The sequence below is a fragment of the Triturus cristatus genome, chromosome 6 (genome assembly GCF_964204655.1).
Source record: "Triturus cristatus chromosome 6, aTriCri1.1, whole genome shotgun sequence".
Lineage (NCBI taxonomy): Eukaryota > Metazoa > Chordata > Amphibia > Caudata > Salamandridae > Triturus > Triturus cristatus.
This window is the reverse complement of record NC_140589.1, coordinates 1,913,494,640-1,913,511,284: the sequence shown is the minus strand read 5'-3', so window position 1 is coordinate 1,913,511,284 and position 16,645 is coordinate 1,913,494,640. Positions and strand designations below refer to the sequence as shown.

The 16,645-nt window shown below is 44.6% G+C and overlaps 2 protein-coding genes across 4 annotated transcripts in view; both read left to right on the top strand.

Annotated features, from left to right (window-relative positions):
- Nucleotides 1-2,203, top strand: part of LOC146822439 (uncharacterized) — a 486,581-nt gene extending 484,378 nt beyond the window's left edge. Inside the window, exon 5 of the mRNA XM_085613550.1 lies at nucleotides 152-2,203. Coding sequence (XP_085469676.1) covers nucleotides 152-1,024 — 873 coding nt within the window. The 3' untranslated portion in view covers nucleotides 1,025-2,203. The remainder of the gene's footprint in view (nucleotides 1-151) is intronic.
- A 7,665-nt stretch (nucleotides 2,204-9,868) lies between these two features.
- Nucleotides 9,869-16,645, top strand: part of LOC146822438 (uncharacterized) — a 29,111-nt gene continuing 22,334 nt past the window's right edge. For 2 of the 3 annotated variants that reach the window (XR_014963304.1, XR_014963305.1), the window contains exon 1: nucleotides 9,871-16,641. Coding sequence is in view for 1 of the 3 variants with exons in the window: in XM_085613544.1 (XP_085469670.1) it covers nucleotides 13,054-14,103 (1,050 nt within the window). In the remaining 2 variants the exon portion in view is untranslated. Of the gene's footprint in view, nucleotides 16,642-16,645 lie in introns of all 3 variants that reach the window. The other variant, XM_085613544.1, reaches the window with a different exon arrangement.

Below are 16,645 nucleotides of genomic sequence, written 5' to 3'. Positions count from 1 at the left end.
TGACAACCTAAAATACCATCAGAAAACCCACACTGGAGAGAGATCATATCAATGTACAGAATGTGACAAAGCATTTATAACAAATGGAGAGCTGAGGCAACACCAGAAAACCCACACTGGAGAGAGATCATATCAATGTACAGAATGTGACAAATCATTTATAAGAAATGGAGAGTTGAAGCGACATCAAAATATCCACACTGGGGAGAAACCACACCAATGTACAGAATGTGACATGGCATATATTAGAAAGTCGCATCTAATGAAACATCAGGCAGTCCACACTGGGGAGAAACCATATCAATGTACAGAATGTGACAAGGCATTTATAACAAATGGAGTGCTAACACAACATCAGAAAATCCACACTGGGGAGAAACCATATAAATGTACAGAATGTGACAAGGCATTTAGTTTCAGTAGAGACCTAAAAAACCATCAGGCAGTCCACACTGGGGAGAAACCATATCAATGTACAGAATGTGACAAGGCATTTATAACAATTGGACAGCTAAATCAACATCAGAAAATCCACATTGGGGAGAAACCATACCAATGTACAGAATGTGACAAAGCATTCATTAGAAAGTCAACTCTAATGGAACATCAGAGAGTCCACACTGGGGAGAAACCACATCAATGTACAGAATGTGACAAAGCATTCACAACAAATGTACAGCTGAAGCAACATCAAAAAGTCCACACTGGAGAGAGATCATATCAATGTACAGAATGTGCCAAAGCATTTATAACCAATCGAGATCTGAAGCGACATCAAAAAGTCTACACTGGAGAGAGACCATATCAATGTACAGAATGTGACAAAGCATTTATAACAAATGGAGAGCTGAAGCGACATCAAAAAGTCCACACTGGAGAGAGACCATATCAATGTACAGAATGTGACAAATCATTTATAAGAAATGGAGAGCTGAAGCGACATCAAAATATCCACACTGGGGAGAAACCATATAAACGTACAAAATGTGCAGACTCGTATATGGAGTCCGGCGCGAGGAGGTAGCAATACACCCCCCAGTCAAGATCTACGATAAAGTAACAAGAAGATTATAACGAAATAAGCTTGGAATCTGAACTCTCACTGAACAACGTGCCAAACCCTCAACAGGGCACCTCCTTGCGTCACAGGATAGTGTGACCTGGAATTATCGTCACACTTTATACCACTATTGAGAACAGTATTCAGCCGTGAACAAGTCGCATGTACTATCTTACGGAGGCGACGAAACACGTGTTGGCTTGATGAACTACTGTTAAAAGAGGAATATTAAAGAAAAGAAACCACAAAGTAAGAAGCAAAAGACTAACTTATTTTGTTTCATGCCGTAAATGACCTTGCATTTATACTGACTGATACTCTGCGTGTGCTTGGGTATACATTTTGATGATTGTTTTGTTGCTTTGCTACAAGAATTTAGGGAGGCTGGTTGTTCTCCCCAACCCTTTAGCACCGTGAATAATATTCCCACTAGATAAACAGGTGAATAAACCATAAGCGCCTATTACCTATTAAAAATACCACCACCCAGAACAAGTACAAAATGTGGCAATGCATTTATAAAATATAGACAGCTAAAGCAACATCAAAAGGTCCACACTGGGGGGGGGGGGGGTACCGTATGAATGCACTGAATGTGACAAAGCATTTATGACAAATGGAGAGCTGAAGCGACATTAGAAAATCCACATTGGAGAGAAACCATTCAACTGCACTGAATGTGAGAAGGCATTTATTAGAAAGTCACTTCTTATGCAACATCATATAGTCCACACAGGGGAGAAACCCTATGAATGTACATAATAGTACATCAAATTCCACACTGGTGAGAAACGATAGGGCTGTACCGAATGTGACTTAGCAGTTATTACAAAGCAAAGTTTAAAAATTCACCAGAAAGTTCCCACATGAGAGAAACTATATCAGTGTACAAAATGTGACAAAACATTTATACCAAATAGAAAGAGACCATTCAACTGCACTGAATGTGACAAGCTATTTATTGTAAAGGGAGATTTAAAACCATATCAGATCCACAGTGGGGAGAAACCACATGAATTTACAAAATGTGACAAGGCATTCATCACAAAGCAACATTGAATACAAAATCAGGAAGTTCACACAGGAGAGAAAATGCATGTATTGAATATCACAAAGCATTCATAATAAATGGACAACTGAAGCGATGTCTGAAAATCTACAATCTAATGTATGTACAGAGTGTAATAAAGTCTTCCAAGGAAGAATAAGCTGATGCAGCATCAACAAATCCACACTAGGGAGAAACCCTAATAATAAATAGAATGTGGCAAGGGATCAATTACAAAACAAAATGTAATATATCAGAATGTTCACACAGGAGAGAAACTCTATAAATATATTGAATGTGACCATGAATTCATAAATGGAGAGCTAACGCAACATCAAAAGTCCACCCTGAAGACTGCACTGATTGTAGCAAGGCATTTGTTAGTAAGGGAGAGTTAAACAACATCAAAGTCCCCACTGGGAAAAACCTATATGAATGTACGGACTCAAATCAATCAATGGGTATTTATTAAGTGCAGCAAATCATCCGTGAGATTCTCAGGCCGCTGGGGGAGGAGTTGCTTTCTGGAGAGGCTGATCAGTTGAACAGCCAGATCTTGAGTTCTTTCCAGACTCATTGATGTGTCGGATCTCCAGTGCAGGGGAAGTTCATCCCAGGTCTTTGCAGCCAGGTGGGAGAAAGAGCAGCCTCCGTGCCTGGTTTGTCAGACTCTGGGAGTGTGAGCGAGCAAGAGGGAGGCGGAATGCAGGTGTCTGGTGGGCTGGTTAAAGAATAAACTTTGGCTGCTGTAGGACGATCCTTCGTTGTGGAGTGCCTTATAAGCATGGGTCAGTATCTTGCCTCTTTTCTGGACTGGGAGCCGGTAGAGTTTACTGAGGTGGGGAGTGATGTGGATCTGCTTCAGGAGGTTGAGGATTAGCCTTGCTGCTGAGTTCTGCATTGTCTTCAGTTGTCTCTGGAGGTTAGTGTTGATTCCTTCATACAGAGTGTTTAGATAGCCAAGCCAGTTGGTCACCAGGGCTTGGGTGATCATTTGTCTGGTGCTGATGGGTAGCTGCAAGTTCTAAAGGTCTTACAGCGCATGTGCATTGTGAGTCATGGGCATGGTCTGTAAGGGAGGGGAAGAAGCCAGGTTCTGCTGACCACCATGCTTCGCTCCAAGGACATGCGTGGTTACTGAAGATGAGGAATTCTGTCTTGTCTGTGTTCAGTTTTAGGCAGTTGTTCTTCATCCAGTCGGTGATGTTGGCCGTGCACCTATGTAAGTTGTCTCTGGAGTTGGTGAGGTGGGTGTAGAAGATTACTTTCAGCCCGTGCGATCTAATATTGTTGGCTAGGGGTATCATGTAAGTGTAGAAGAAGGTGGGGATGATGGAGGATCCTTGTGGGGCACCACAGATGATGTCCTTGAGCTCAGGAGTAAGGTGGGAGTCTGATTTTCAGAGTTTTTCTGGTGAGGTAGGAGGCGATCCATTTGAGGTCATTTCCTTGGATTCCGATGTGGTGGAGCTTATCGATCAGGATCTGGTGGGAGACCATGTCGAAGGTAGCCGAGAGGTCAAGGAGGATGGGGGCTATATTCTGACTGAGGTCCAGGAGGGCTCTGATATCCTCTGTGGCTGCTATCAGGGCAGTCTCTGTGCTTTGATTGGCACGGAAGCCTGACTGGGAGGAGTCCAGGAGGTTATTGTGCTCCAGGTGTCTGGTCAGCTTATTGTTGATTGTCCTCTCGAAGACTATGGCCAGGAACGAGAGCAGGGGTATCAGTCGGCAGTTCTTCAGCTGTTCTAGGTCTGCTGAAGGTTTTTGTAGGAGGGGTTTCACTTCTACGTGTTACCACTCTTCCGCGAAGGAGGCCATGGTGATCGATCTGATATGTGGGTTTGTGAGCTCTAATCTGATCACCTTGCTCCTGAGGTTAAAGATATGGTGGGGGCATGGATCAGTGGGTACCCCAGAGTGCATGGAGTTCATTATAGAGGTGGTGTCTTGTGCAATGAGGATAGCCCAGGAAGCGGGCTGGAGGTCGAGTTAGTGTCAGTGGGTGTGAGGAGGCCGAGGCTGTCCCTGGCAGAGGGCTGAGGTTCAAAGTCCCTGTAGATGACTGCGATCTTCTAATGAAAGTAGTCAGCAAGCGTGTAGCACAGATCCTAGGAGGGAGTTATGATATTCTCGGTGGCTGCAGGGTTGCTGAATTCCATAACGATGGTGAAGAGCTCATTGCTGTGGTTTGACCTGATCTCTATGCAGCATGTGAAAGCATTCTTCTTTACTTTTTTAAGGAGGAGGTGGTAGTGGTTGATCGCTGTCCTGAAGGTGGTGTAGTGCACTGGTTCCTTATTGGTACGCCATCTTCTTTCTAGCCAACAACAGTCTCATTTAGAGGTCTGAAATTCCGGGGTAAAGAAGTTGACACTCTTTGCCGATTCGCTGATCTTGGTCAGCTCCGTGGGGGTGACATAGTCGGGGATCCAGTCTGTGAAGTTCCTGAGGGCCTGTTTAAGGTCTGGAGCTGTGTCCAGTCAGTTAGCATGGAGAGTCTTTCAGTTCTCGTCTGAGACAGTTTTCCAGTTGCGCTGGGTTGTTTGGCTTTGGTTCCGTAGTATTGTGCCCTGTGATGATGAAGTGGACAATGGAGTGATTGGTCCAGGTGAGTTCTCTGACATGGCGGTACTTGATTGTTTCGCTGGAGATGAGGCTGGAGTCAAGGGTGTACCCTACAATGTGTGTTGGGTCGATGACGAGTTGGATGAGGCCGATGTTTTTCATGCTTTCTATTAGGTTGCAGTGCTGACGTCGCTACGGTCTTCCATGTGGAAGCTGAGATCTGCTATGAATATGTAGTGTTCGGAGACAATGGCGAGTTAGGTGATGAAGTAAAGAATGGCTTTGCAGAACTCTGGGTGAGTTCCTGGAGAATGTGCTAAAGTGTTCTTAATGAAGTAACCGTATGAATGTACAGAAAGTGACAAGGCATTTATTAGAAAGGCACCGCACAGCCAATGTACCATAGGAAAGCCCACCCTGGGTAGGAACCATATAAAGGGCCAAGGGTATGCCTAGACGTGGGTCCCAGGCTCACCGTGCACTGGATTCAAGCTGACTGATGAGGGGTGATACCCCGAAACCGGTCCCAGTATGCTTGTTTCTGGTCCAGGGAGGACCTGACTTGAAAGTTCAAGCTGGAATGTACCCATGAGGAGCAGGGCCAATGATTTGAATATGGCTAAGTCTTAACTGGCGTGGCATGGTGAGCAAAAGAACAATGGATTTAACCCAGATCGCTTGACTGGGGGTGAATATTTGAATTATTCAGAATTCCGTCTATCATTTGTGTGTCTTTTGGTTACTGTTAGAAATGGGATTTCTGGCTGGCTAAGGCTTGCGCCAAAGCCAGGCAGAAACCACCACTCTAGTCAGGGCAAGGAAGTTACATCTCAAAGATAACCCCTGCTCATCCCCTTGGTAGCTTGGCACGAGCAGTCAGGCTTATCCTGGAGGCAATGTGTAAAGCATTTGCGCACGCACACAGCAACAACATCCCAGACCCACCACAAAAGAAACTCCACACAAGGTTATATAAAAATAGCCTTTGTATTATCATAACACATTAGAATAGTATGCACATATTATACACTGTGCCAACTGGCACTGGGCAATATTTACAAGGGATTATGTACACCTGACAGGGCCACATGGACCACTGTCAGTACCATCACAAAGCGAACTTAGTAAAAGTACAGCAGATCATAAACATACACCCTGCAACCACTGGGAATCACTGTTCTTAGCATCCGCCTGTAACATAAACTACATTATGCACAGTATCACATTAGGCACCAAACTCATTGTACGCCGACCTCACCAACATAACCACATTATGCAACTCTCTCACAAGTCTAAACACACTAGACCCTAACCTCCTAAGTATAACTACTTTAGGGAATAACTCTCACTAGCATAAACCATAATATGCGAACCAACCTCATAATCATAACGCACATTTAGAGGTATCAACACAGGTGCTTAAATCATTCTACATACAATACATTTCCTAGCACCCAAGAATCACAGTAGGGCCTGGCGCCCTATAAATCTAACAATCTCCCCTGGCCAACTGGCCATCCAAAAAGGGGGTTCAAATGCCCTATGTCCCAAGAGTCAGGGCGCGCTGCAAAGGCAGCGAAAGTCAAGGGTGCGCAATCTGCGCAAAACCTAAACGTTGCAGCTGCCCACTACTTGCTGGGCAGCTGAGAACAATATTCTGGGGGCCTAAACGGTGCAGCTGGCACTAATTGCTGCGCAGCTGTAACTACTCAAATGCGGCATGGGCTTTCAGTAGCCCTTAAAACAAATGTACCAAACGTTGGAGCCACCTAGGCTCTAAAAAGGGTGCGGGCAAACGTGGGAAAGAACGCGGGCTCCTCTGGCCCATTAAAGTAAATATGCCCCCAGCGTTGGAGCCACACGGGGCTCTTAAGACTATGGGGCCAAACATGGGAGCCACGTAGGCTCTGGAAATAATTATGCCCCTGTTGGGGCGGCCCACTGCCAGACGGGGCCGCCCAAGAAACCTAAACACGGTGCCTGCACTGGCACGTAAAACAAGATATGCTCCCTCCGTTGGGGCGGGAGCGAAATGCAGCCAGGTCCCCCTTTCAGCCCTCACTCACCGGCTCTGGGGGGTAAAGGCAGCAGACTCCGCTCCTCCGGTCTCCTCTTCCCTCGGTCCCTCTTCTTGGACCGGGGCTTTCTTCATCGCCGCACGTCTCGCTCGTCCCCCGGGGCTCCTGAGGCACTTCAACCGGACCTGCCACCTCTTTCTCTTCACCCGGGCCCCCTCCTGGGACCCGGGACTTTGCCGCGGTGCTCGGGGGGGGGCGGGGTAGGCTCCCGCCCTCCCTTCTCTCTGTATTTCTACTGCTCCTCGGTAGTGCGGGCGGGGCTTCCGGACTCCAGTGAGGCCCCGCCCAGGTCACAGGCAATCTCTGCCTGACTTCCTCCTCGGCCGCGGCGGTGAGACGCGGAGTGGGCTCCCGTTTTAAAAGAAAGGCTGAAGCGGACAATGAGGGGTAGGCTCCCTCTAAATTCAAAATACCAAGCGGGGTGGGCACCCGCAATGATGATCAATAAGCGGGGTGGGTTCCCGCCACTCTGAATGAGTAATAAGCGGCCATGTGGGGTGGCCACCCACGAAATGGCGATAAATGCAGGGTGGGCACCCGCGAGACCAGCCTCACGGGGGAATCCCTCCGGTGGGGATTCCCTCCAACGAGGCGACCAGCATCGCGCTGCGCAGCCCACACTCCTCCTCAGCTGGACAATGAAAGGATAGCGCTTCCAGGCGCTAGATGATGCCAAAGTCCTGGGAGCATAAAGAAAGGGAGCAAATGGTCACAAAAAGTCCTTAATGCATCCAGGGTGGGCAATGTAGGACAGAAGGGCCCCCAAAAGAAGTCCTCCAGGTATCCAGGGGCACTGCGGGGCCCAGGGAGGCAAGCCTTCCCCTGGACCCCAGCAGCAGCACGCCCCTGGTAGTTTCAAGTCAAAAACAAGAACATTTTCATGGGGTCACAGCCCCTTCTTTTATACAGCATTTCCCTTTGTTCTGCAACTGTAGGGCAAGGGGAGAACCAGATACAACTGGTTCAGGAGCACTTTGTTTTGCTCAGCTTGCCTCTCTATTCACAGGACAGGCCAGGGACATCAGACGCACCACAGGAGGTAGAGCCAGCATTGTGAAGGGAAGGCCCAGCCCTATTCAGGTCCCAGGTGCAACTCCTCCCTCCCATCTACATGCAGATCTCTCCATTCACCACCGGGCAGACTCACTCTGGCTCCTGGAATTCCCCAGCCCTCCCAGCTCCTGTCAATCACAAGCCAGACAGGCAATTCACATCACACAGCACACAGACATGCCAACTTCTAGAAGTGACACTTCTCCACCAGTCACAATAAATCTGCGCACACCATTGCGCAGCATTTATTCTCACGAGTTTGCACATACCAAACTCAACCCTGCACTCCTCTCACATCAGAAACTACCATGGACACACATATGCCCCATGCATTCCTATGGGAGGGCAGGCCAGTCTCACAAAATGTCACACAGAGCACACGCACTTTACACTGGGACACAGAGCTAAAGTGCCTAGAGGCCTAAAACTACTAACACTACATAGGGAAAAGGCCAGGATAAATGCAAAAAGTTTAGGGGTGAACCTGCCAAAAGGGCCAGGTCCAACAGTTACGTATATAAGCACAATACAAATTTTAACCATCAACACAAGGCAAGAGACATTGTATCACTTTTATCAACTCTATGCCCGCATTCGTAGATTGAGGTGGTCTACGATGTCACTTCTGGGTGTGATGATGGGATAACACATCCAGTGATGTGTCCTGTTTACAAAGCCGACTCATTGTCACTTAGCAGCTTGGCAAAGCCCTTTTCCTGTTCCAGAGTCTACTATAATAAACTGTCATGATAAATTCAACAGCGCTGTACCATACTCCTCTCCGACTGGGCTCCCACCAAGGAAAAATGATAAAAAACATAATACTACTGAACTGTATGGGCCCATTTGGTGACCGAAGAACCGCAGTGGGAAGAATACGAAGTTAAATCCTCAGTCCTTGAATGGACAGAAGGAGCAATTGATAGGTCAGTGTTTCACCATCCTGAAGACATCGATACTTGGATAGAGGCTATAAAAAAACTGGTTGCTTCTCTTTACTTGTTTATGAAAGGCTAACTGTTAATTCCACAGTGATCAAGGCTTCAATCGAGCAGGATTTATAAAACACAGCTAATCGCCCAATAGGATATCCAGGCGCTTGCAGGTCCTGTAGGCTTATTTGAACAGCCAGGTCTTGAGGGCTATTGGATGTGGCCCTTTTTGCAGGGTTATCCCCAAACTTTTTGCTTCTTCCCCCTATTTTTTTTCCTGATCTGTTGTTCTTGGTTTTAGGACTCTGGGTACTTTACCACTGCTAATCAGTGCATAAGTGCATATGCTCTCTGTGTAAATTGTTATTATGATTGGTTCTCCCTGATTGGCATATTTTGATTTACTGGTCAGTCCCTAGTAAAATGCACTGGGTGTGCCGGTACTGGTAAATCAAATACTACTAGTGGGCTTGCAGTACTGATTGTGCCACCCACATGAGTAGCCCTAAAAAGATGTCTCAGGCCTGCCACTGCAGTGCCTATGTGCTGTCTGCTAACGGCCATGTTGCCTTCCCTTTTCTTACATATAGGAGACTCTTATGATAGGCCCAGGGTACCCCCCTGGGCAAGGTGTAGTGTATGTGAAAGGTAGGACATGTACTGATGTGTGTAACATGTCGTGTAACATGTCCTGATAGTGAAATACTGCCAATTTCCTTTTTCACTATTGAAAGGCTATCTTGCCCCATAGGACAGAATGGGGAATGCTTTGTAACATTTTACAAGCATATCTTCCCAAAGGGATAAGATGGAAAAATAAAGTTTAGGCTCTCTGAACACAGAATTTAATAACACATCTTTTACTAAAGATAGTTTTTAAATTGTGCGTTTGAAAATGCCACTTTTAGAAAGTATTAAGAAAGAAAGAAGATCTCTATTGGAGCTGGAATTACCACAGCTGCTTGCACCAGACTTGCCCTCCAATGGATCCTCGTTAAAGGATTTAAATTGTACTCATTCCAATTACAGGGCCTCGAAAGAGTCCTGTATTGTTATTTTTCATCACTACCTCCCTGAGTTGGGAGTGGGTAATTTGTGCTCCTGCTGCCTTCCTTGGGTATGGTAGCCATTTCTATGGCTCCCTCTCCGGAATCGAACCCTGCTTCCCCGTTACCCGTGGTCACCATGGTAGGCACTGAAAGTACCATCGAAAGTTGATAGGGCAGACATCCGATTGTATCGTCGCCGTCACGGGGACGTGCGATCGGCCTGAGGATATCTAGAGTCACCAAAGCGGCCGGGCGTGCCTGGATTGGTCTTGGTCTGATAAATGCACACATCCTGGGAGGTCAGCGCTCGTCGGCATGTATTAGCTCTAGAATTACCACAGTTATCCACGTAACAGATAGAGCGATCAAAGGAACCATAACTGATTTAGTGAGCCATTCGCAGTTTCACTGTACCGGCAGTGTGTACTTACACGCGCATGGCTAAATCTTTGAGACAAGCATATGCTACTGGCAGGATCAACCAGGTAGTCGCACCTGCGGATGGGGTAGGTTCAGGGGGGCGTGTGCCCATCTCCCTGACCGGCAACCTTTACGCATCCCTCCCTCTGGGAGCCTGCTGGGGGAAGGAGCCCACTGGAGGGGTGGAGAGGTGTGGTCACATGGGCACTGTCAGGCCCAGCCGTCTCCCCTGGAAAGGAGAGGTGGGCCGAGGCGCAGCCTGAGCGAGATGCAGGGGTGCTGGAGCCTGTTGGCGGTGGCACCCCTCGGAACGGTCCTTCCGAGCTGCTGTGGAAATCTGCTGGGCGGAGAGCGGTGACAGCGTGGTGCACGGGGCCCATGAACCTGCTGGGCAGCAGCATTCAAAGGCCTGGCGCCACCCGACCCCTTCCACTCGGGTCAGACCACTGGGGGACACAAGCTGCTGGGGACACTCGGCCTTCGCTCTGCTGGGTAGGGTGAAGGGCCTCCCGCCAGGCGGCAGGCCGTCGAGTCGGACTGTCCATGCAGAGAGGAAGCTCCGTGCTTGAAAAACAGCCGAGGCTAGCCAAGCAGTCAATCCCTTGATGGACCGAGAGTGCCCAATCGATCAGAGTACGGCTGGGGCATCCCCTGGCAGGCTGCCCTGTGCAGGGGGTATGCTGGCTTAACGTCCCTGCCTGCTCCCGGGGCAGGGACGTAAATATCAGGAAGGAATATCTTCATCCAACTAAGATCGGGTAGGTCTCGATAAGAGATTCACAAATAAGCCACCATATCTTTCAATATATGAGTTTATTTTATGCTGTGATTTTCTATTGATTTCATAGAACCAGCGTAATCCATTCAATGAGGGGATGAAATTGCCTCTACTCAAACTGAATTTTATGAGTCATAAGTAAGCAATGCATTATAACGTTAGACTCTAGTGAGCTATTATCAAAAGCATGCTTTCACTCTTTCACTTCAACTATGCAGAAATTTTAATGCTGTAAATATTAATGGATCTTGGTGTCTTTTCACAACATTAATTTAAAATGATTGCTCTTCACACACGGGCTATCTCTCTCTTTTTTCTCTCTTTAGTAAGAGGAGAACAACTATGTTTAAGTTGTTGTAATTAATTGATACTATGTTTGCACAGGAGTCCTTTTTAGAAATCTCCACTGTCCTGAAGATGGTCTGACGGATTGACGCCATCACAGACCGAAACGTCGACTACTTTATCCATATCCATAACATCTATGTACAGTTGATTGCTCTTCTAATATGAGATAGATCTCTGTGTTTTCTTTTGGATTGGATATTTTGTTCCATGAAATGTGGATAACATTCATTTTTTTCTCTTCATGTTACATTGCACATTCAATTGTTTATCTGTACTCCTTTTTATTGACTATATATATAAAAAGATTTGTGATTTTTTCACGAAAAAGATACCCCGTGTGTGTTTTACATATTTTGATCAATTCAGTTAAATAATGTGTTGTTGAGTATCAGTTCTGAACTCATTTTCAAATCAATTTTCCAAAATTTAAAAAAAAGATATATTTCTCCAAACAAAATCCCTTGTTGGCACATTACTTTTACAATTAAACCTGCCCAAGCCCACAAGGGTATATTGGGTCTTCCCCTACGGTTATACTGTTTTATGCGCAGACAACTGTCTGTTGTGGGTCACTCTCCGAAGTGGTTAGTTGGAATAGGGATCGAGGATCCATCACTCTTAAATAACATCTTTTTCAGCTTCATCCATGTCTGAAGCTGAAACCTTATCGTACACAGATGAATATGTGTTGAAAATAGCTGCAGGCCCCTCGTTACTTGGCACTCGAGGCCCCACCACATACTCACCCTGTGAAACTGACCTTAATCATCTAGAAAGATTGAAAAAGAAATTGGTGCGTACTGAACTCCACGCCAAGTTCTTAACCGACTGTCTTAATGCAAATATAATTCCAACGGGTCTCCAAATTAAAACATACCTATTATCTTCATCGATGATGAAGATTTCGAAATAGGTTTCAGCTTTGCATCTAATAAATGCTCCCGCACTTGGATGGTGCTCAGCATAGAAACAGCGATTAAGCACATTAAGACACTCACTAAAGAAATTGAAAGCCTGGAGAATAAGATCAATACAGACTCTAGTATCACCAATGCGAAAGCATTGTTGGATAAGATTGCTTTAACCATAAAAGACTTCGAGGACTTTAATTCCCATAAAAAAACAGACAAATTGCAGAAGGACATCAGAAAATACAATAAGGAAAGAACTTATCCTTATCTCAATAAGGATTTCTATCAATCACAAGGTTCCAATCAAGGTCCTAAAAATGAACAACGCAAGAAAGTGACTTTTTCTGATACCAATTCTGACACCGATAGTGATCAGGCACCAGATAACACCTACAGACATACTTATGATCAACAACCCTCAACATCACGACAGTCTTTTTTAGGGCAGGATCGGAGGGGGTCGCCTCATCCACGGAGATCACGAGCGACCAAGAGAGGTTGGTTTCGGAACCAATATACACCAGGTTTCCGTCAGACCCGGAACCAATATTACGAATGGTAAATTCCATCCAAACCATTCCAATCTTCAACCTCTAAACATCGACTTTCAGAGGCAGAAATATCAGTACTCTCAGCAGGGCTTTCTTTTGTACCTACAAATAGAAATAACCTCTTTCAAACTAAACTGGAGCTGTTCAAATTTTTTCGCTCCGTTAGATTGAAAAATTTCTTTGCAAATAAGGACATATCACGTAACGCTGACACGACTGGACTACACAATCGTTCCACCTTTTTTCCCCCCAATTCAATGATAGCTAAAGAAATTGTTACTTTCGAGAATGCCATCATTACAGAAATTGACAACCTCTTTAATACACCGGCTCATGTGAAATACAACCTCACCAAAGATGAACACGTGGCCCTTAAAAATCTTCAGGCTCTGTCAGATACCATCATAAAACCCGCTGACAAGGGTGGAGGTATTGTCCTATGGGACACTGAGGCATACAACACCGAAATGACCAAACAACTTTCGGTAGAGTCCCACTATAAAAATTTACCTAGTAATCCCACTCCCCGACTAGAGAAATCCATCGCAGAACTAAGCAAAATAGGACTTGAAGGTGGCTGGCTAAGTGGAAGGGAGGCAACATTCTTGATCAATAAATCTCCGACTGTTCCGGTCATTTACATCTTACCAAAGATCCACAAGAATGCCATAGCACCTCCAGGTAGACCAATTGTATCGGGCTGTAATTCGATTCTGAAGCCCTTAGCTCAGTACGCTGATTTCTTCATTCGCCCCTTTGCAACAGAAACCATCACATACATTAGGGACACCACAGCAGTCATTAATGTGGTAGATAAACAGTGTTTTGATCCAACATGTGAGCTCTTGGTATCTATGGATATCGAGAGCTTATATACAAACATCCCCCAGCTAGAAGTACTTGAGATCATCGAAAATCTACTCAATAATAGACCCAGGCCGCATGCGGTACCCACTGAATTTATTATTGAATGTATCAGAATCTCATTATGTGAAATTTTTTTTCTCTGTGAGAAAACGTTCTATCAACAACTCAAAGGTGTCGCAATGGGGGCAGTCTATGCCCCTGACATAGCGAATATCTATGTCTCAGACTTTGAACAGAGATACATCTATGATTTGTCCAATCCGTTTGCATCCAACATCACATGTTGGCTGCGATACATAGATGATGTCTTCCTAATCTGGAAGGGCAATAAACAACTTCTTGTTGAATTTCACAGCTGGATCAACTCCAGAAACCCGAATCTACAATTCACACTTGATTCTGACAATCAATGCATGAACTTTCTTGACATCTCGATTAAGGTAGGTGAAGACAACACACTCTATACTACCTTGTTTACTAAGCCAACAGCACGTAATACTCTTTTAAAATATGAGAGTCACCATCCACAGTCGTTAAAGGATGGTCTTCCCTTTGGACAGTTCCTCCGTCTCCGGAGGAACTGTTCCAAAAGAGAGGACTACTTCTTTGAAGCAAAGAAACTCAAAGAAAAACTACATTCCCGAGGGTACCCCAATAAGCTACTCAAAAAATCTCTAAAGAGAGCGTGGTACAATGATCGAAATGCTTTGCTAGAAGTTAAACATAAGACGACAGAATCTATGCTAGCATGTGTTACCACCTTTGGGACCGCCACAAATAAAATCAAAAAAATCGTGAAAAAACACTGGACCCTTCTAGCATCCCTCCCTGAATTGTCAGAAGAACCATTATTTTCGTTTAAGAGAGGTACTAATCTTAAAGATCGGTTAGTCCATGCGTACAAAATGCCACAACAACATTTAATTGACAACATGAAACAAATTGTACCTTTGGTTGGGCATTATAAGTGCAGCAATTGTGCAGCATGCTCAAGTACTACTAATCTTAAATCATTTGACCTAAATGGACAAAAGGTGTTGTCAAAATCTTTTTCTAACTGTAACACCAAAAATGTTGTCTATTGTATCCAATGCCCGTGTGGTCTGAATTACATAGGCAAAACAACACAAATGGCAAAAAGTCGCATTTTACAACATCAGTCTAGAATTAGATGTAAAGTTGAGAATGCCCCACTTGTTGATCATTATACAATACACGTCTGGGACATACAGAAAAAGAGATGTTATGGTGGGTGATAGAAGTGGTGAGACCCATGATCAGACAGTCCAACGTCGATCGTACACTCACGATCAAAGAAAATCAATGGATCTGTAAAACCGATAATATTAAACAGGGTTTAAACACATCGACTGAATGGCATACTTTGGCATGCCTTACTTGACTTCGAATTTTTCTAGTTAAAAGATTACCTGTCTTTCACTGTATTTTTGGAACATGCATCTTTCTCTATCAAATAAAATCTTGATTTGTAAAATTGTATTTCCAAATGTGTACCATGAAATTACATTGTATTACATGCCATGCATTGATGTTAAAAATGTTGTTGAAGTAGCTAAAAGTTGACCTAAACTACGATAAGGGAATTCTATGATTTTTTTGATGTAATGCTTTTTGTAAATGCACTGTATAACGATAACTTTAAACTCCTATTGTTATATGTACCAACAAGTGAAACCAATATGATGTGTTAACTGTGATTCTATTGATTTACATCCTGCAACTGTCTTCTGTGAAACCAATATGATGTGTTAACTGTGATTCTATTGACTTACATCCTGCAACTGTCTTCTGTACTGACACGAACTAAAGATAACATCCTAGCTACTTGTAGGCATACTATAGTAGCTAATTAATTTGTTCACAAAGTTCATGAAACAGTATTTAATCGACTACTGGAATGTAACCATAATCTCATTCCATCTCATTTGGCCATGACATTAATTACACACATAAAATGTGAAAGTCTATGTATTTTACCGTTCCAACATGGCCGCCAAGTTCGAAAATATCCCTGCACACAAGATCTCGACACCTGAAACCATAGTAACTAGCGGTGTAACGAGATTACCACACTAGGGTCACAAATTGTCACGTGTTCAACCTCCGGTTAGTACACTACCCTTTTGAACGTGTAAATTTACTTTTAAAGTGCACTTTCCAAGATGTCCGCTTCGTTTCAGCAAACTTGCGCTTTGACCGCTCCTCCAAATTGAAAACAGCTGGCTGATAGCCTGCCAATGCCCTTTAAATAAACGCCGCGAACCTTGAACTTTTGTTCGGGTTCCTGCCTGCGGACGGTTTTTGAATTAGTTGCTTCTCGGACAGAATTGTAAGTAACACTCGACGTGTTCCCTTCCCACAATTGGCCGCTTTCATTTAAATAACGCTTCGGCAAACTGTGTTTTTCCCTAGTCTCTTCCCCTTTGATAACAGTTAAAATCGAACACTACCAAACTGAATATGTAGAGGGTAACTACGATTAATTACCAAATAACTTCGCTGTTTCGTTCAAAATCAGAAACATCGTGGCATGATAGACGACTTTTTGCCATAGAACCTAGGTTCCTTGTCCATCGTGCTTAAGTCCTTACTAAACAAATATTGTGCAAAGCAATTCCCCTCGAGCGAATGCTCAAACAACAAAGAGAAATAACTAGACATGCTTGGAATTATTGTCCTAGACCCCTTTGTGTTAGTGTCCGACTACTCGGATTTTTTCACGTTAATGCTTTGCCATACTTTTGACACTACGACATCGATTTTCCTGACAACTTACACTGATATTATGTTGTTTTTCCAGTGTCATCACAGAGTTCCCATTAAAGAACCTTAATCCAGGAAGGATAGTCTCCTCCTTTCTGACGCACAAGAGTATCACACCCATAGTGCTGCCTTTTAGTGTTCTATGATCCCTTCGTAAATATCAGGAAGGAATATCTTCATCCAACTAAGATCGGGTAG